Source organism: Miscanthus floridulus, chromosome 14 (assembly GCF_019320115.1).
Source record: "Miscanthus floridulus cultivar M001 chromosome 14, ASM1932011v1, whole genome shotgun sequence".
Classification (NCBI taxonomy): Eukaryota; Viridiplantae; Streptophyta; class Magnoliopsida; order Poales; family Poaceae; genus Miscanthus; species Miscanthus floridulus.
Window position 1 is genome coordinate 6,920,970 of NC_089593.1, and position 20,941 is coordinate 6,941,910.

The 20,941-nt window shown below is 48.6% G+C and overlaps 1 protein-coding gene and 2 pseudogenes across 1 annotated transcript; 1 reads left to right on the forward strand and 2 right to left on the reverse strand.

Moving 5' to 3' along the window:
• Nucleotides 1-3,662: 3,662 nt before the first annotated feature.
• Nucleotides 3,663-5,049, forward strand: LOC136502950 (uncharacterized; annotated as a pseudogene).
• Nucleotides 5,050-6,046: 997 nt separating this feature from the next.
• On the reverse strand, nt 6,047-7,322 carry LOC136504644 (glyceraldehyde-3-phosphate dehydrogenase GAPB, chloroplastic-like). The gene is made up of 3 exons (XM_066499602.1): nt 7,138-7,322; nt 6,576-7,032; nt 6,047-6,464 (listed from the first exon to the last, which is right to left on the reverse strand). The coding sequence occupies exons 2-3, from the start codon at nt 7,013-7,015 to the stop codon at nt 6,332-6,334; spliced, it is 573 nt and encodes a 190-aa protein (XP_066355699.1). The 5' UTR covers nt 7,016-7,032; nt 7,138-7,322; the 3' UTR covers nt 6,047-6,331.
• A 7,260-nt stretch (nt 7,323-14,582) lies between these two features.
• Nucleotides 14,583-16,735, reverse strand: LOC136502952 (L10-interacting MYB domain-containing protein-like; annotated as a pseudogene).
• Nucleotides 16,736-20,941: the final 4,206 nt, after the last annotated feature.

Sequence of the window (20,941 nt, forward strand, 5' to 3'; positions counted from 1 at the left end):
AATGCTTTACTGAGGAATGCCAAGGGGTGACCGTCCTGCATGAGAACCGCACCGACACCCGACTCCGATGCATCAGTTTCAATGGAGAAAGGCTTGGCGAAATTGGGAAGAGCCAGCACCGGAGCGTGACAGAGGGCAGTTTTCAATGTCTAAAAGGCATAGTCATGATCAGGAGTCCAAATGAACAATGCATGCTTCTTCATGAGATTGGTCAGTGGTTTTGAAATGATGCCAAAGTGGCAAACAAAGCGCCTGTAATAACCGGCAAGCCCTAGAAAGGAACGGAGTTCTTTGACTGAACCGGGAGTTGGCCAAGAGGCAATAGGCTCCAGCTTGGAAGGATCAGTACCCACACCGGCCTGACTGATGACATGGCCAAGATAAGAAAGCTTGGTCTGGGCGAAGGAGCATTTGGACATTTTCAGCTTCCATTGTCCTTAGACAACAGCTCAAACATAGTTCGTAAATGCATGAGGTGCTCCTCCCATGTTCTGCTATAAACCAGGATATCGTCAAAGAAGACCAAGACGAACTTCCTGAGACAGGGAGCAAGTGTTGTATTCATGGCATCTTGGAAGGTACCCGGGGCTCCTATGAGTCCGAAGGACATAACCCTAAATTCAAATTGACCAAAGTGTGTTTGGAAGGCGGTTTTGAATTCGTCACCCGATTTCATGCGGATCTGGTGAAAGCCGGACTGTAAATCCAATGTTGTGAAATAAGCTGCCCCGGACAACTCATCCAGCAATTCTTCGATGATAGGAACATGATATTTGCCTTTGACTGTAATTGCATTCAGTTGACGGTAATCGACGCAAAACCTCCAGGACTAATCCTTTTTCTTCACTAAGATAACCGGAGAGGCAAAAGAACCGGTACTCTTCTGAATGATTCCCTGCTGAAGCATTTCATTAACTTGCCGCTCAATTTCTGTTTTTAGAAGAGGTGCATAGCGGTAAGGCCGCACAAAGACTGGGTGTGCCCCTGAGATCAATGGAATGGAGTGGTCATAGTGCCAGCTGGGAGGCAACCCTGAAACTAGCTCAAATAGATGGGCATATTCATCCAGCAATGCTGGGACAGCCGGATGCATCGATGAGACTGACTGTGAAGACTCAGGAGGCTATACCAAACAGAGTTGAATGACAGAGCCCATCGGAAGATCTGCAGTGTCCCCAATCAATATAGCAGTAGCTCCCTCGTAAGGAATGGATATCCATTTTTGAGCCCAGTGTACTTGCATCGGGCTAAAACTGGCCAGCCAATCAAGACCAAGGATCATATCATAAGATGAAAGAGGCAACAACTTAAGATCAGTTGAAAAGGAGCAGCCCTACACTGACCAACGAGCACTGGGCAAAAAGGATGTGCATTGTAAAATGGCCCCATTAGCTACTTGCACTTGAACTAGGGACGGAAGTTCCTTGATGCCGGTGAGCGACTGAGCCAATGTAGAATTCAAGAAGGTATGAGATGAACCGGAATCCACCAAAATGGACAGAGGGTGACCTTGGATGTGTCCAGACAAGCTAAATGTCTTAGGGGAAGCTGAGCCCACTGCTGCTGCCACTGAGAGATGCATCATGATCTGATCATCAGGTGATGAATCATCAGAGCACTCAACTGCATCAGACTCCGGAAATATATCGATCAATTCTTGCACCAAATGCAATTGCACCATGTCTGAACATTTGTGGTCACGACTCCACTTTGCGCCACACCGGACGCACAGACCCTGGGCACGGCGAGAGGCTCGTAAGGCTTTGAACTTGTCTTCCGCTGAGGTTGGCAGAGCTTGGGGCAGCCGCTTACTCTCACCATCAGCAAGCTTCGGTGGAGGTGGAGGCAGCGCCATGGCACTAGGCCACGCCGGCTTATATGCAGGGGATATATCAAAACGCCGAATAGGCTTCTTGTTGAGTCCCAGCGCCTCTTCCTGTAATTGAGCAAGAACACAAGCAGTATCCAAAGTAGATGGACGTTGAACCAGAAGAACAGCTTTGATTTCATCACGCAAGCCATCAAGAAAACGTTGAGTATAGTAGAGTGGGTCTGGGTGTTTGGTATAGGCTTTCATATCATCTACTAGAGCAACAAAATGATCGATGTATTCATTGACAGGGCCGGTTTGCCGAATCTAGAACAAGCGACGTAGCAGGAGCTCGTGCTCATTCCTAGCAAAGCGCAAAAGCAATTGGGAACAGAATTCAGACCACGAGATTGTTGCCGGCTGATCCTCGACAGAAGATAGCCAACGTTTGGCTGCACCATGTAAGTGCATAGTGGCGGCCTTCACCCAAACCATGGACTCAACACGATAGAGTTCAAAGTAGTGAATAGCTTGCTTGATCCACAGCTTAGGATGATCCCCCTCGAACCTAGGGAAATCAAACTCAGGAAGCTTGCCGGTATGGCCGCCCCCAGAACCCCCCTTGATAGCTGGACTCATAATAACCTCCTGGGTGTGGCTGAGGTGGGCGTGGTGGTGATGGGTGGGGAGGAGGACTTGGTAACGGATGCGGTGAAAAAGGAGGGAAAGGAAACGTACCCTTGCCGGGAGGTGGAATCAGAGTGGTAACCACTCCGAATGCACCTTCTCGGTTCATGATGTCGACGCGGTGCCCGCTGGGCCGAGGGGCTGCGGATCCCACAGATGGGTGCGGGGCAGCCAGAAAGTCACCAAAGCCGGCAGATCTGAAGTGCGGAGTGACGATAGGCTTGGCGTCGCGGAGCGAGGCGCAGGGCGACGCAGGGGCCGAGGCAGACTTGGTGGCAGGCGCTGTCGCGATCACCCCGGGAGTCGCGGACGGGCCGTCCACCATAGAGTGTTCCATGTACTTGGAGATCTTCCCCACTTCCAGCTTCAGAGTCGCGAGCTTGTTGACTTCGAGGCGAAGGTCGTCGATGACGCCGTCAACCCCCGGGCGCCATTCGTCGAACACCTTGGCTGCAGACTCCAAGGCATCCAGACGGGTGGAAGAAGACGCCGTAGTTGAATCGAGCTTCCGCTCTAGACCATCGAATCGCTTGTCCTGGGCGGCGAAACGCTTATCGAGCTCGGCCAGCAGGGCCTTCTGGTCAGGACCCATGGCACCCCGGAGGCGTTGAAGACGGGTGTAGTGCTCGTGGGTGGGAATGAGGGAAGGATCCAGATCGGCGGAACATACCACAAATTGCGACTCCGGGACTGGAATTATGGAATCCCCAAAGGAAACTGCAGCTCACAACTCCGATTCAGGGTTAGACCAACCAAATCCGGTGAAGTGCGAACAATCGACGGAGAAAGTGCGCCGAACAACCGACTGGGTGCCGAGAATCGGTGTCTCTGATACCACTTGTGAGCGATAGCAGTAGGAGATGGGAAGAACTGGGAAGAAGAAATCGGAGAAAGAAGAAGGAACAAGAGATAGCGCGGAAGAGTTCTTAGTTTAGGAAATCCGGTTCAGTGTTTACAAATGTCTGATAACTCTCTCTTCCTCACGCTGACTGATATAGTCTTTACAGAGGCTCAGCCTCGTCACGCATGCAAGCGCTGAAGAATTCAAGCCCATTGCTCGCCGAATACTCACGGGTTGGGCTTCCTGGGCCTTCTTCCTCTGGGCCAGTTCCCGGGTGCTCCATCTTGCTCTTGGGCCGTGTTACTAAGGTGGCTGACACCACCTCATCACCTTCCTCTTCCTCCACCCGACAAATGCTTGGAGATGGGCACAGAAATAATGGGTCGTCTTTCCGCTCGTCGTTAGCATCATCTCAGACTCAGAGACCATCATCATCTTCTTCTTCAAGTCGACGTTTCAGGGTGCCGTTTGTGAAGAAGATCGACTGGGGCTCTCTGTGGGACAAGTCCAAGGAATGGATTCGGAACCCCATGAACATGGCTCTGTTCGTCTGGATCCTCGTCGTGGGCGTCTCAGGCGCCATCCTCTTCATGGTGATGACGGGGATGCTCAACCGCGTGCTGCCAAACAAGCCGCAGCGAGACACGTGGTTCGAGGTGAACAACCAGATCCTGAACGCGCTCTTCACCCTCATGTGGCTCTACCAGCACCCGAGGAGGTTCTACCACCTCGCCCTGCTGTGCCGGTGGAGAGCCGGCGACATGCATCAGCTCCGGCAAGTATACTGCAAGGACGGCACCTGCAAGCCCAACGAGAGGAAGCATATGATGGTTGTCATCCTGCTGCTCCACTTGAACTGCTTCGCCCAGTATGCGCTTTGCGCCCTCAACCTTGGCTACCGACGGCCACAGCGTCCGGTGATCGGAGTGGCCCTCACCATATCGGTTGCCATCTGCGCGCCGGCCGTCGCTGGGCTGTACAACAACCTCAGCCCTCTTGGCAAAGACTACGAGGCACAAGTCCCACCGGAGGTAGACGAAGAGTCACAGCTCCAACAGAAAACGCCCGAGACTGAGAGGAGGTACATACTCATTGGTGCCACGACAAGGCCATGGCGAGTCCGCCGGCAGCTCGCCGCAGTGGGTCGGCGGGCTGTTGGAGGATATGTGGGACGACATGTCGCTGGCGTACCTGTCAGTGTTCTGCAGCTGCTGCGTGTTCGGGTGGAACATGAGCAGGCTCGGCTTGGGCAACATGTACGTCCACATCGCCACCTTCGTGCTCTTGTGCCTGGCGCCCTTCTTCATCTTCGACCTGGCGGCCATCAGCGTGGACGATGAGGCAGTTAGAGACGCGCTGGGGCTGGCCGGCATCTTCCTCTGCGTGCTCGGCCTGCTCTACGGCGGCTTCTGGAGGATCCAGATGCGCAGGAGGTTTGGTCTCCCCGAGAACCGCGCCTGCTGCGGCAAGCCGGACCTCACCGACTGCATGCAGTACGTGGCTCTGCTGCTACTCCTGCACCCTGGCTCAGGAAGTCCGCACCGCCGACGCCTACGAGGTGGCGCTGGTGGTGCAGGACACGCTGCAAGACAAGCAGCCGATGCCGATGCATCACCGGCACCATCCAACTCCAACAGCTGCTGCTGTAAGGTCACTGGATGACGGCGTCACCGTGCCCCCTTCGTCAGTGTCAGCTACACGTAAGCAGTAGCAACTTTTGGGACTTGGGAGTAGTTTCATTTCACCCGTGTAATGTAATTAACCCGGCCTACCCATGTACAGTACCTACGGAGTATGCATGTGACACACTAACTTTAATTTGGTTCTCTCAAGATCAGGTGTCATTTCAATGTATCCATACATCCCAATAATCCATGCAATCTATTGGAGCAAGCAATGCGAAATCGATGTTGTATTACGAAAGAAGTCATTCCTGTTCAACTACAAACTCAGACCTTGTTTGGTATGGCTCCCCAGCTCTTCCTGGAAAAACATTGTAGGAGCATTGTTGAGCACTATAGTGTGGAGCGGTTTATTTTCGACGAAAAAATTAACTTAGATGAGCCGATAGAGCCACGATTTCGAGCTCTGCCGGCTCTGTGCTACAGTGCAGTTGAAGTAAGAAACAGGGCCGGAGCCGAAGCACGTACTAAACGAGAGGCTTTTACCTGTGTACCTTTAAAAAAGATGCCATGCTCCTGCGTACCCCTCAAAAGTTGGTCGTCACCTACATGCCCTCGCTCGAACTTTTCTTTTCCCTCACGCCATTCCGTCGGCATTTGCTCCTAACGGTGGGTGACGGCTCTGGAGAATGACTCAGTTATCCTTGAGCTTGTATGGGCGTCTGAACTTTTTCGTTTCCCCTGTGCCATTGCCAGGCCAACTCTGAAATTGTTGACAGAGAATATACAAGCCTTCATCATCCAGGGGAAACGAATTGGATCAAGTCGGCCGGTTTTTTCGAGGTTTTATCGATGTTCCAGTAGAGATCGGTGCCGCGTCGACGCAACCTCCCGTTGCATTGCATCCCGTTCGATTGGTTTCTTGGCTGGGCTATCGGCATGCGTTTGTTCGCGGCTTTTCTGTCGAGTTGACTTGTGATTGCGGTTCCAGTCACGGCAATCAGGGTACCATGGAACTCCATCTCTTTTTTAAGGGAGTGCTGGTTGCAATTGCAAGCAAAGCGATTATAACAATAAAAATGCTGGTGACACGAAATCTTTACATATACTTATTACTAGTAAGTATGATGGATCAAGTCGGCATGATTGATGAAATAAATACACACTCCAGAATTACAGGAGTCCCAACAGGAAATGAAAAGCGGAAGCCTGTACGAGTTCAGTGATTACATACACCTCACAGAAAACGCCACATTTTTCTTCTACTAGTCTCTTTCGGCGAATAAATCTGTATATTCTCTATCGAAGAACACGGGGCAAGCTAGTGAAATTCTGAGCACACGGCGGCCCCTGGCCTACAACAACGGGGCCTCATGCTTCGTACACCTTGCACTCGTCGGTCTCGGGGTTGTCCTTGCAGAAGTCCTCCAGAGGGTCGCCGCTGCCCACCGCCGCGCCGGGCCACTTGGCCGCCACCAGGTGCGCCAGATCCACCACGCGTTGGCTGCACGTACCCAACAAGCCCGGCGTCAGCAACAATGTGCCATCCATGCATGCATATATATGTTCAGCTGTGTAGACTAGGATCGTGCGGCAATCGATCGCTTCTTCTTACCTGTAGCCCCATTCGTTGTCGTACCAGGCGACGACCTTGACCATGTCGTCGCCCATGACCATGGTGAGCGACGCGTCGATGGTGGAGGACACGTCGGAGCACCTGAAGTCCACGGACACGAGCGGCACGTCGCAGACCGACAGCACGCCCTTCAGCGGGCCGTCGGCGGCCTTGCGGAACGCCGCGTTCACGTCGTCCGCCGTGATGCCCGTCTTCACGGTGTTGATCACCAGGTCCACCACGGACACGTTCGGGGTCGGCACACGGAGCGCGATGCCGTTTAGCTTCCCCTTCAGCTGGGGCAGCACCAGCGCCACGGCCTTGGCGGCGCCCGTGCTCGTCGGCACGATGTTCAGCGCCGCCGCGCGGGCCCTCCGGAGGTCACGGTGGGACGCGTCCAGCAGCCACTGGTCGCCGGTGTACGAGTGAGTTGTCGTCATGGTCCCCTTCACGATTCCTGCATCGTATTCGTATAAAAAAAACAGTCAGCTGACTCTCTGTCTCTCTCCCTCCGGCACATGTACACCAGACGACTGTGGTGACCAGGGAACCAAGCTCTCACCGAACTCCTCGTCCAAGACCTTGACGAATGGCGCGAGGCAGTTGGTCGTGCAGGAAGCGTTGCTGATGATGTCGGCCACGCCGTGGTCGTAGTCGCCCTCGTTAACACCGACGACATAGGTCGGGATGTCGGCGCCCTTGGCCGGAGCAGTGATGATGACCTTCTTTGCGCCGGCCTAGATGTGCTTGCCGGTGCCGGGGCCGTCGACGAAGACTCCGGTGCCCTTCACGACACAGTTTTAAAACACTGTCAGAGTTGCCTGGCAATGGCACAGGGGAAACGAAAAAGTTCAGACGCCCATACAAGCCCAAGGGCAACTGAGTCATTCTCCAGAGCCGTTACCCACCGTTAGGAGCAAATGCCGACGGAATGGCGTGAGGGAAAAGAAAAGTTCAAGCGAGGGCATGTAGGTGACGACCAACTTTTGAGGGGTACATAGGAATGTGGCATCTTTTTTAAGGGTACACAGGTAAAAGCCTCACTAAACGACCCCTCCATGTATATACAAGTTTTAGCTGCTCAACTCAAAATCTACCTCATCGGGACTAGCGCCGGCCAGGCCATTCGCCTCGTCGGTACGTACGTATATCATTGTGCTGTGCACGCTGTCACGCCCAGGCCGCTTGCCTTGAGCGCCATCGACGTCGTCCGCGGGTCGCTGGGGACAGCGTGTCAGTAGGGTTGAAAACGGTCGGGAATGGTCGGGAAAACACCGTAATCATTCCCGCTCCTGCATTATATGACCGGGAACGGTGGCGGGAATGGGAAAGCCGGACGGAAAAACGAATTTGATATTACGGGATATCGGGAACGGAATACTTCGATCGGGAACGTGTCGATTACGATCGGGAATCGATAACACAAAATGGAAACATCGATGTACATATAACCACTTAAAACAGTTAGCTCGACGCAATAATTGCAACCATGCATTGAAGCATATACGGATGAAACTATGAAAGCAACACAGAATCAGAATGAAGCAACCACACACAGTACATCACAGTTCACAGGCAATGAGGCAACAATCACATAGCACACAAGTCACATTCGTACATCACAGATTCACAGTTCACATGCAGGCAAGGCAACCACACACATGCAATGGTCCAAGTCCAACACTCGACTCACTCACAGTCACAGACAAGAGACAACGAGACAACCTACTGGTCCAACACTCAACTCACAAGTACAAGTCCAAATTAAAAATAAAACATGCCCAACTGCCAAGTGCCAACAGCCAAACACACAATAGATGAAGGAGCATAAGCAGACAACACTACATGTCAAAGAAGCCCAGATCATCTCCATGTGGTCCATCTCCTTCGTCATCGCTGTCCGCGACATCGTCGTCCTAAAAAAATAGGAGGCATCAGTGTTGGAAAGAACTGATCCGGCCACAGCCCAGTTATCAACTAATATGCAAAATCATAGACAAGGGTGAAGCTCTGTCCCTCTGTTATTCTGAATCAAGATATATGTAGGAAGCATATGTAGCACATGATTTCTAAGTTGTGCTTATTTAGATTTCCCAAAAACTCCTAACAGTTTGTTTCTTACTTTGAACTTTTCTGTTCAGTTACCAACTCACAGTTGCTTGAAGCTAACCTTCGGTTCAGTTGCTAATAGTCTATCAAGTGATGTATAAATACTAGAATTATTATCCTTTCCCCTAGATTAGAACTCTAGAGTAAACACTAGTAATCTAGTACACTACACAGCCCCAGCCACATACAACTCCAACATATATATAACAAACAATGTAGCCAAATGACTAGATAACTCAATTGACAATACCTCAATGTTCAGCTTTGAAACAAGGGCCTCAATAACTTCAAGATCACCAACAATAGAACCAATCTTCTTATATGAAATTCAAAGTAAGCTAAGACTCATATATCAGCAAACATGATTATGATAAAATATTGTACAACTAAAACTAAGATGCTTTTCTAACCTCTTCTTTCTGCAGCAACCCAATCTTTCATGCATATCAAAGCTTCAACCATTCAGGGTCAAGGCGGCTACGAAAAGGATCAACAACACGTCCACCAGCGTTAAAAGCAGACTCAGAAGCCACAGTTGAGACTTGTACAGCTAGCAAATCACGAGCTATTTTTGAAAGAATAGGATACTCATCGGTCTGGTTCTTCCACCATGCCAAGATATCAAACTGACCACTGAGCCTCAGAGGCGGATCTGCCATGTACTTGTCCAGCTCATTCATATCATCAGCACCATGCCCACTAGACTCATACAAGAAGTTCTCTAGGTCATCATCTCCACTGTCCACTAACATGTCATCTGTATCCTTAGCATCATTTGATCCACTTTTAGGCCTTGAAGATGAAGGAGCAGCAACAGCATAGAACTGGTACAATTTCTTCATGACATCAACAAGTTCATCAACATGAACTTGAGATGAGATGCCATGGAATTTTCTCATGTAGAACTCAATAAGCCTTTTCTTATATCTAGGATCTAGAAAGCAGGCAACAGCAAGTGTAGTGGATGATTTCTTCCAATATTTTTCAAACTTCCTACTCATAGAAGTAGCCATTGCACTAATAGTGATATCTTGACAAACAGACCATTCATCTAGTAAAATCTTTATCTCACAAAACCCTCTATAGAACAGATTTGCAGTTGGATATAAAGTACCAGACAACAGTTCAGTGAGATCAAAGAATTTCTTCAAGCATTGGAACAATTTAAATGCCATGGCCCATTCACCAGGAGAAGGAGTGATTTTTTCATACCTACGGCGATCTGATGATTTAAGCCTCATGAATGCATTCTTGTAGTACAAAGCATCTCGAAGCATCAAATACGTGGAATTCCATCTGGTTGACACATCAAGTGAAAGACCCTTGTTTGTATCCAGCCCACACTCAGTTGCACGCTTCATGAGCTCCTCCCATTGCAATGGGGATCCCTTGACAGCAAGAACTAGTTGTCTAATATTCTCAATTGTGGGTGTGATTACACTCAAACCATCCCTAGCAACAAGGTTCAGTATGTGACAAGCACACCTCACATGGAAGAATAGTCCATCACATATCAAAGCCGTTGAACTAGCATTGGCCCTTAGATCAGAGATGATGTCTTTGACTGCTACTTCATTTGCTGATGCATTGTCCAAGGTCAGAGCAAACATTCTCTTGTCAATATACCACTTAACCATAAGTTCAGTAAATGTCTCAGAGAGCTTTGTACCAGTATGACGGCCCTGTACATGCACAAAGTTCACAATCCTTTTCTGGATATACCAATTGTCATCTATCCAATGTACAGTTACACACATGTATGACTTGTTCTGATTTGAAGTCCACATGTCCATGGTGGCACTAAACCGACAAGAGACAGATTTGAACATGCTATACAACCTCTCCTTTTCAGCTAAGAACATGTTCATAATTTCTTTCCTAATGGTAACACAAGATCTGATTGGAAAGGTAGGACGCAGGGATTTGATGAAATCAACAAAATACTCATGCTCAGATATATTAAATGGGTACTCATGCATGACTATTGCCAAGTAAAACTTTCTCAAGCTAGCCTCTTCATCATACCTATATGGTACCACATCAGTCATGTCTTTCCCCCCATCTTTTTCCGCTTTGAGCTGCTGCTGGCCCTTCACTATACTATGTGACACCCTCAGATGGGTCCAAAATCCAGTTGTTCCGTAGTTGCTCTCACATCTACCCTTGTGATTGCATTTGGGCCAATCGCAATAAGCCCACATCTGAACATATGTCTTGCCATTATCCTCAACGACCACTCTCTTCTTGGTAAAGTACTGCCATACATTGGATGTACACCTCTTGCGCCTCTTTCCACAAGGTACATCTCCCTCTTGCACAGGCTCATCGCCGTCAACGCTGATTGCACTTGCAGTACTTGTTCCAGCAGCAACAAAACCTCTATCACTTGCACCAGTAGCCCCTATGTCACTTGCAACAGCAGCACCTAGATCACTCGCACCAGCAGCACGTATGTCACTTGCAATGGCAGCACCACTGCCACCAGCACCTTCTAGGCCAGCACCACCTGAACCACTGCCACCAGCACCACCTGAACCTGAACCATTGCCACCAGCAGCAGCACTGCCACCTTGACTTGGACTAGATGCAGGAGTTGCACTTGCAGATGATATAGACAGACATATACCAAGATCTTTACCACAATTATTAGGGCTTTCACTTGACCTCTTAGATCCTGCCAAGACAAGAATAGAACACAACAATATGAATCTAAGACACCAGTATGAATCAAAATGACCAAAGTAATTGGACCTTACTCAATTACTTTTACTCATGCATCTGTTGGTTGCAATTGCAATATGAATCTAAAACATTCATTTGGGAATCAAAATGACAGTAGCAATTGGACCTTACTCAATTACTTTTACTCATGCATCTGTTAGTTTGATAGTTTCATCTAACACACAAGCAATAAAACACAAGGGGACAATATTCATCTGTTAGTTTCATCCCTAACAACAAGCAATCCCATGTAGTGATTCACACATCTAACATCTTTGCCAATAAATGAAACATACACTAATTCACACATCTTTACCTGCCATTGGAAAAGGCGCGAGGGTGCTGCTGTTCGTCGGCGGGGGTGGCTCCAGGAAGAGGTGGCGCTTGGAGGCGGATGAGGCAGATGTAGAACCAGAAGCTTGCTCACTTGGTGGTGGCTTCATCTTGGCGTCCGGCCTGCCTCCCTAGCCCCCCAAGTTGTGGATCTGTTGTCACCTCGTCGGACGGCCAGGCCGCCAAGCAAGGCACCAGGAGGGACCGAGGGAGGCCAGGCCGCCAGGCGCCAGGAGCCCAGGAGAGGAGAGCTGGAGATGCGCTTGAGAGTTGAGAGAGACTGAGAGTCTGAGAGGGAGAGCCGGAGAGGAGGGAATGCGGCGCAGGCGAGTTGCGGTGGGCGGCGACGTGCGACGTGCGGGCGAGTTGAGAGAGACTGCCGAAGCCGAAGAGGCGAAGATTGGGGATTTGGGTGCTTAGGGTTTGCGGCGTGCGGTGCGGGCGAGTTGAAAGACTTGCGGCAATGCGGCGTGGGGTTTCAGGGTTTGGGCGACGGACGTGGCCGCGCGGCGTGGGGTTTGGGTGGGCCGGCGAGGTGAGTTGGGCCGTTTGCCTGGAGGCCTTGAAAACAGGAATTTCCTGCGGTAGTTTCCCGAACAAATACGGGATCCGCTAATTCGATCAGGAAATCACTCTAACCGATTTCGACACCGGATTCGCCGTATTTTCCCATATTTCTTCCCGAATCCGTTTTTTCCCGAGAAAACGATATTCGGTCGGGATTTTCGGTATTCGGTGTCGGTCGGTACGGGAATTTCCCGTTCCCGTTTTCAACCATACGTGTCAGAGCGGCATCATACCTTGCATAAGCTTTAAAAAAATGTCGTGCGTACTTGAACAGAGCACCTATATGTTCGATTTTTTTTCTCTTCCCCTCTTTGCAAATAAAACAAAATAAAATAAATGCCACCAAAAAATCCATGAGACGATAGAGCTGAAATTATGTAGTAGGGTACAAAACCATGAGATATAGGGTCTGTTTGGTTGGGCTGTTGCTGTGAAAAAATCTGCTATGGGCTGTGAGCTGTGAGAAAAGCTGCTGTGAGCTATGAGCTGTGAGCTGTGAGAAAGCTGAAAGCCGTTTGGTTAGAATGGCTGTGAAGCTGTAGGTTTGGTAAGAAATATCTGTAATGCCCCTGAACTGCTAGGAGAATGCTGACATTCAAATTTATTGTAAAACATTGTTTTGTTCACTAATTCGCATGTAAATTACCATTTTAGAAAGGGAAAATTAATTTTCTTAAAGATTTTCATTCACCATTAACATATGGTCCACATAAATGAAATTATAGAATATTACAAAAGACATATGGTTCACATAATGATGTCCTTCTTCAACATAACTATCTCCCTCTCGAACTAACCAAAGCATCGGCCATCCTACTGCGAATGGTATTCATGGTGTCCTCGTTCTCTCCATCTTGATTGTCATCTTCTTGTGTGTCTGCCGTGGCACTGTGTTGTAGCAGGTACTCCTCATCACCATCACATCTATCGAACAACTTGTCTTCCAAATTGGTGTCACGAATAAAATTATGCAATGCCATACAAGCTAGAATTATATGCTTCTGAGTTCGAGTAGGAAAACTTGGAATGCCCTTCAAAATACGCCACTTCTGCTTCAAGACCCCGAAAGCCCGCTCAATGACATTTCGAAGAGATGAATGCAAGAAATTGAACACCTCGTTCTTCCCTTGAGGAGCACGTCCATTATGAAGTCGAAACTCTAGTATATGGTATGTGCTTCCTTTAAAAGGAGCAAGATATCCTATTCGGTTTGGATAACTAGAGTCCACGAGATAATATTTACCTATAAAACCAAATCAGCAAAGCCAAATAACAATAGAAATATTGACAACCAGTAACGAAACATGCATACCTTTAGGAGGCATGGGAAATGAAGGAAAATTTGCTAACGCATGGTCGTGTGTCATGTGTAGAACCTAGCCAACGAGCAACCGCAAAGATAAACCTCATGTCAAAATCGCAAACAGCTAGCACATTCTGAGATGTATAGCCATGTCGACATGTGTAGTTGACCACTTCCTCTGTTGGCACTGCTACTGGAACATGTGAACCGTCAATAGCTCCAACATCTCCTTTGAAATAAGGCCAGAAACGTTCCTCCTTCACCTTATCATGCTCAGTACAGAAAGTAGGATCTCTTGGCTTGATATTGTATTTTGCTAACTTGCGCAGACAATTCAATACTTCATGAAATTTAGTGTGAACTGTCCAGAGTGACTGGGTAAAACGATTTTTAGCTTGTGAAAATGATTCGGGTCCTCCAACGATCTACAAGAACATTGCCAATGACTCCATTGATGATACATTATTAGTTGATGTTAAGCCGTAGTTCAAGATTAGCAAGTCATGCATTGCCATGAAAACATCAGTGCTCATTCGAAACATCTTATAGAAGTACCTCGGATGACCCATGCATCTCATAACCCATTGAAGTCCAGTTTCTGGTGTTTCCCTATACTTTCCTTTGTGCAAATACCGCTCAGTGTATTGGTAACCCATTTCACCAATAATGGCAGCCTGCTGCGACAGTTCTGCAAGAAGCAGTAGTCCCTTTTGTCCATTTTTTGCCAAATCTTCCATGTTGCCATCCATCTACATAAGACAGGAAGCAAAACTCAGGAAAAAATTGACAGCAATCAAAACACGTACAACAATAGCAATGGAAGCAATCAAAATATTGACAGATCAAACATGGAAGCAATAACTCAGGATAATATTGTTTCAGAGTACAAGCAACATTATTTCAAATGGTTTCGAACATGGAAGCAAATAAATGGTTCTCACAACACAACACTAAAAATAAATAACTAAAAGCTTCTACGTGCGCCTCATCAACTCCTTTGCATGCTCCCTCTCAAGCAAGTCAAACCTTCCTTCTTTTGTTTCCAGCATGCTAAAGACCTCCCTAAATTCAGACTTCACAATCAGAAAGGTGGCTGTATGCATTAGAGTTGTTTTCTCTTGCACCCCACAATCTTTAACCATCTTCATGGCATCTGCAATGCTAGGGACTTGGCTGGTTGGAGGTGCAGATGATGCTTCAACACTTGTGGAGATCTTCTCTACTGCAGTTTCTATCTTCAAACATGTGTTCTTGTACATGCGAAAGAATGGGCTCTTCTCATCCTTTTCGTCAGTAGCAGTAGAGGACTCCTTTCGTTTCTTTTTTCTTGGTTTTGATTTTTTCAAAGCAGCCAACTTGACATCATCATTATCTAGAGGTTTTTGTATCTCACCCACATCCTCATCACTTGGGTCATCGGAGGAAATATCTCTAGGACAGGATGCACTTGCCACGCTAACATGTATCTTATCAAACAACATATGAAGATCATCAAGGTGCTTCGGTCCTTGTTTTCTGAACCTAACATGATTGCATTTGATACCTTTATCACGATTGTTGCATCTCTAAAAATAAATGGATAAAGTTAACAAGTCAGCCCATATACACAGTGTCGGGTTCATAAACCTAGGGTCCCTCGGGGACCGGCCGCCAAGGCTCGGCCCAGAAGATCGACCTTTTCTTCTTCTGGACCGGCCCGAAAGTCTGAACTCAACAGACCGGAGCACTCACTTCAGGCCTAGGCCGCCTTCGGCCCATCTCTCCGACTAGAGCACTAACTCAGGCTCAGGCCAGCTCTGAACGGCCTCTCTGATCGGAGCACTAGCGTCAGGCCCTGGCTGCCTCCGCACGGCCTCCACTCGAAGAGCCTGACCCGAGGACAGCCTTCGACTCTGACCCCGTGTCTCCGACCGGGGGTCATAGGAAACCCTGCCCATCGTTATTCTCCGACTGGCATGCTAGTACCGACTGGGGACATCCGACCAGAGACGCCCGCTCGGAGAGAACCAGAAGGCGTACTAAGGATGGCAAGACGCGGCTCGCAAGTCAAACCACAGCACCAGGGACCATACCCTGTGGAACGGTATTGTAGGCGCTGATCAAAACACCCGTATGGTAAGACCCCCCCCCCCACATGCCTCTGGGCATCAATAGTATTGTGGGCACCGGAATTCACCATACCTGGCGAGCATCGAAAGGCCATGCCTCCAGTCGGCGAGACAACATTTTTGCAGGTACCGATGCCCTCCATTCTTGAAGAAAGCAGCTCAACCTCCCACATATACCTGACATTCTACAGTAACATTAACAGTATCGAGGGCGCCCACCATTATCCCATCCCCATCGGCGTGGGCAACAAGGCTTAGAAACGTCCGTACTCACTCTCCCTCTCACTTGTAAAGCCATCCCCTTCTTCTATAAAAGGGGATGTGCTCCCTCCAAACCCAGGCAGTTACCCAAGTCGACTTCTTCAAGTTCAAGCTTAGGGTTGGATGCTTCGTTCATAGCATAGCTCCTGTCGATCTCGGCCCTTCTGACTGGACTGACTGGACACCCCATCTCTCTCTCTCGTTTGTAACCCCACTACAGACTTCGTGCACCTGGGCTCGGGAATAAAGTCACCGACCGACCCACATTGGACGTAGGGCACGTAGCCTGAACCAGTCTAAATCCCGTGTCATTGAGTGCTAGGCCACCTCTGATCACAACGTACAGCAAAACTATAAATATTTACTAGTTGGTCATTTTCTGCACCGACACACAGTTAACAAATCAAAATGCAAAAAGATAAATGAAAAAGGACAATATACAATTCTTACGTCTAGGTGTTCATCCCACCATTCGTTGGAGCAGTCAACAATTTTCTTTGCCTCATTCCATCCAAGACCAGTGGCAGAATTCTTGAGCTCCATAAACCATGTATATTCCTTTTCATATTGTCCAACTTATTCTTCAATTGTTTCTTTGTTTGCTTCAGCCCAGTTTTTTCTTCATACTTAGTTACCAGATTTTTCCAACCAACCCTAGTGAACATTCCCAAGGGTCTATTCCCAGCTTCTATCTCTCCTTTGCATATGTCAATGAAGTGCCTCACATTGGCATCACACCAATCTGCCTTATCAGTCATTCTTGAATAAAGAAAAAAATTCATTCAATTCACAATCATAACAATATCAATGCTCATGCATCCTCCAATTTCATCTAAGTACACATTATTAGTGGGCATAAATTAATGGTGTGAACTAACAAGTGACAAAAGATTTCTTAGACAATATAGAGATGATTCTATACTTAGAAAATGGAAGTATGTAGTTCCAGGAAAGGGGTCAAGCTATCAAGCAAGAACTAACCCCCTTGCTGCTGCTTCACTTTTTATGTTGCAAAACATGAAACCATAAACAAGAAACACTAGGCGTGCTGTGTAATGGGGGCGACAAAATGATTGGCAATACATGTGTAGGAGAGCATGGAGGTGCAGTGGGGATTAACCTTAACACCAGATCTAGGCGGGAAGTTTGCTGGCGTGTAGATCGGGAGGTGGATGACGGGCTCGAGGGGAGGACGAGGAGCGCCACCACCGGTGGCTTCAGGGGAGGTGGCCTCATGGCGCCGCCACCGGAGGCACGGCCGGACCGCCTCCTGAGGGTGTGGGTGCCGCCACCGGAGGGCACGGCCGGACCGCCGCCGAGGGCGCGGCGAAACCCTAGCGTCGGGTAGGACCGAGATGAGGCGTCGGGTGGGGAGCGAGAGGCATCAGTGGGAAAGAAAATCGAAGGGGTACGCCCATAAGCGATGGCATTGCGGGTAATTTTTGTGAAACGTCCGCCCTCACAGCCGAAAAAAACACCCCGAGGGTGGCTGTGGAGAATGAACTACAAAAAAGTTGCTTTTGTGGAAGTAGGGGTTCGGAAGCTCACCCCTTTGGTTTAGCTTTTGACTTTTCTTGAAAGCAAAAGTACTTTCACAGCTCAACCAAAGGGACCCATATTTGTGTTACAGTTCCATTGACAAGCATGCAAAGTGCATAGCAAATCTAAATGAGTATAATTTACCGACAGTTCTCAAGAGGGGCTGGCTAGCGCCCGAAAGTCTAGACGTCCACGCCTACAGCCGTTTCCCGCACAGTTTCACACGCCCATGTGGGGTTTGTGCCTCTCTGAACATCACCAGCATCAAGAAAGAGGGGTAGGGGCGGCAGATGCCCAACTAGCGCCGAAAGGAGGAGGAGACAACGAGGTGGACAACAGAAAGCGAGGAAGGAGATGCAACACTCGATCTACTTTTGAAACATCCAGATGCAACAATTGCAACATACGTCTGAAGACAAATGAAAAACTTGAAACATGCATCTGAAACACTCACAAAAACACATGAAAATCACTTGAAAACCATCGTAAATCACACGCAACATGCAGATAAAACACTTACAACATATGCGTGAAGCATATGCAACATCCGAATAAACACACTTATAACATATGTCTAGAAAAAACACAGATGAAACATTAGAAACAGAAGCTTGCAACATACGTGTACAACTATTGCAACATGTGCAATATCTCGATCTACTATTGCAACATCCGCATGAAGCACCTGCTACATGCCTCTAAAACACTTGAAACATACGCTTACAACATGGGCTTTGAGCGTAATATTTCCTTGCTGTTTCGGAATAGAAGCTCGTCGGCGCGTGGAGTTCACAGGTGTAGAGCTTGCCGATGGCGCAAAGATCGCTGCTCCGGTGGAGAGGAAGGCCACGGCGGATTAGCAGTTCCACGCGATAGCCACCCTAGCCTCCCTCCCACACGGCGCGGTGGGTCTCTGTCGCCATGCCCGTCTCCCATGCTCTGCATGCCCTGCTCGCACGCGGGCCTCTGGAGCCACCATTTCCTCCCATGCGCATGGGCCTCGAAACTGTTATCGCCTTGCTTGCGCGCCGGTAGCCAGCAGCCGGACACGGGAAGGGCAGTGGTCGTCGAAGATGGGGCCGCAAGAGCGCCGAAGGGCCGCAAGCCGGCAGCCAGATGCTGGAAGCTCAGTGGTTGCCTGAGGGTAGCCACTAGATCTATCCCTGTCATCGCGGCGCTGGGAAATGGAGATGCGCTGTCGTGCGCAAGGTGGATGTCGTTGCCTCTGCGACTGCATCGCTGACCCCACGCCATTGCCTCCGAATCTCCGATTTGCCACAGTTGATGCTCTTGTGAGCTGGGCCAGCATCTCGTCCACCTCCTTTTTTAGCAGAATCTCGCACACCTCTTGGCTCGGTGAATAATGGATGAGGCTATCTCGCTCGAATGGATAAGGCCACACCGGCCACCGCTTCAGCATGCTTTTTAGAGGCGGTAGTTGGGCTGGCGCAAGCGGCCCACCATCCGGAGCGTCCCGCGCGGACGGACGCCCTATACCAAGAATTACCAGTCTCAAAATTGTCTGAAGATCTCATCTAGTCAGTTATTCACCTAAACGGCCGATTAAACGGCCAGTAAACGGTAAACGGTGGTAAACTATTTTGTTTAGCGGGTAAACGAAAATTAAACAGTTGATCGTTTAAATGGTCAAAAAACGGGAAAAATGGTCTAAACGGCCTAAACGGAACGGAGATAAACAACATTAAACGGGCTAAACAACTGTTTAGGCGAACACGAGGTAAATCTAGTTTAGTTTTGTATAGATAAATTTGTATACTTAAGTTTATTATATTTATAAATGTGTACACTTGATATGTTACATACATAAATATCTATATTTGGTTCTTTTCACATGCATAAATATATATACATACCAAAATAATTGATTTTTATTCGGATAAATATGTATAAATGCTAGAATACTTAATTTTTTACATGCACATATATAATTATATGTATTTTTTTAAAGTACAAAACCGTTTAGACCGTTTAACTTCGTTTAAGCACCGTGTAAACAACCTAATCGCTAAACGAAGGGCGACCGTGTAAAGACCATTTACCGTTTAGAAAAACATTATTCTAGTAGACCCTCAAAGTCTTTATATATATATATATATATATATATATATTGCCCCCTTTATAAGTTGTAAAAAGGTCTAAATTGTCATTTACCCGACCCTCAATCATGCGTGGCACATCGATTCAGCGCTTACGTGGATTTCACATATGACACATACATGTCAAGGGCAAGGTTTCGTCTTAGAAAAATAATATCTTTTTTCATATGACCTTGGATGAAGATGATTTTTATATGTAAATTGTAACCCTTGATAAGATCTACAACTTTCTAGTTTTGAATTTTTATCATTTGCCATAAGTTTACATGCTCAAAAAACACTACTACACGAAAACTTATCCGAGGCGGGCAAAAAGGGTTAACCGAGGCGGTTTTTGCAACCGCCTTGGACTAAAGGTCATGGTTAATCGTGGCATTAACCGAGGCGGTTGGTCCCCCGCCTCAGTTAATCAAATACAAAATAAAAAAAATGAAAACCCATGGACAAGCCCAGCGAGCCCATCCACGGGCCCGTCGAGCCCATCCACGGGCCACCGCCGTTGCCGCCGCTGCTCGCCGGATTTGAGCACCCGCGCCGCGCCTCCGCTGCGAATCCGGTCGCACCACCACCGGATCCGGGCCTCGAGAACCAGATCCGCCACCGGGGGAGCACGGGTGGCCAGATCCGGCTACTCTACGACCGGATCCGCTCGCCGCTCCACCACCGCTACCGGACCCGCTCGCCGCTCCACCACCGGCATCGTCGTGGAGGAGATCGAAGGGCGTGGGGATGAAGGGCGTGCTCCTCCCAGGGGCCTCCAGATCCGCTCGGGTGAGGGAGAGGGAGAGGGAGGGGGAGAGAGAGGGAGGCACGGGAGGGAGAGGGAGACCGACGGCGCGACCATGGGGAGGGGAGGGAGTGTCGCGACCGCAGGGAGGGGAGGGAGTGTCGCGAGTCGTGACCATGACTCCGTGAGGCGCGCCCCTACTACGACTGCGTGAATGGGGAGGGAGAGGAGTGAATGAGAAACCCTAACACCCTGTATTTATACTGCTTCTAGCTATCGGGCCTCGCCTGGGCCTATTGGGCTTCCATATTAACCGAGGCGGGCCTTGGGAAAATGGCCTGATTTTTCTAGGCAGTCCTCTTATAAGGCCCGCCTCGGTTAATAGATTTTAGGGTTTTAACAGCCTCAGTTAATAAAAAATGACCGCCTCGATTAATCCAGGCATTAATCGAGGCGGTTGAAATGCCTGTCCGCCTCCGAGACACTTTACCAAACGCTGCGCAAAAGAATTTGTGTAGTAATGAAATAATATAAAGTTTTAGCAGCATATTAGTCACGTAGCAAGACTTGTTGTCTTAGAA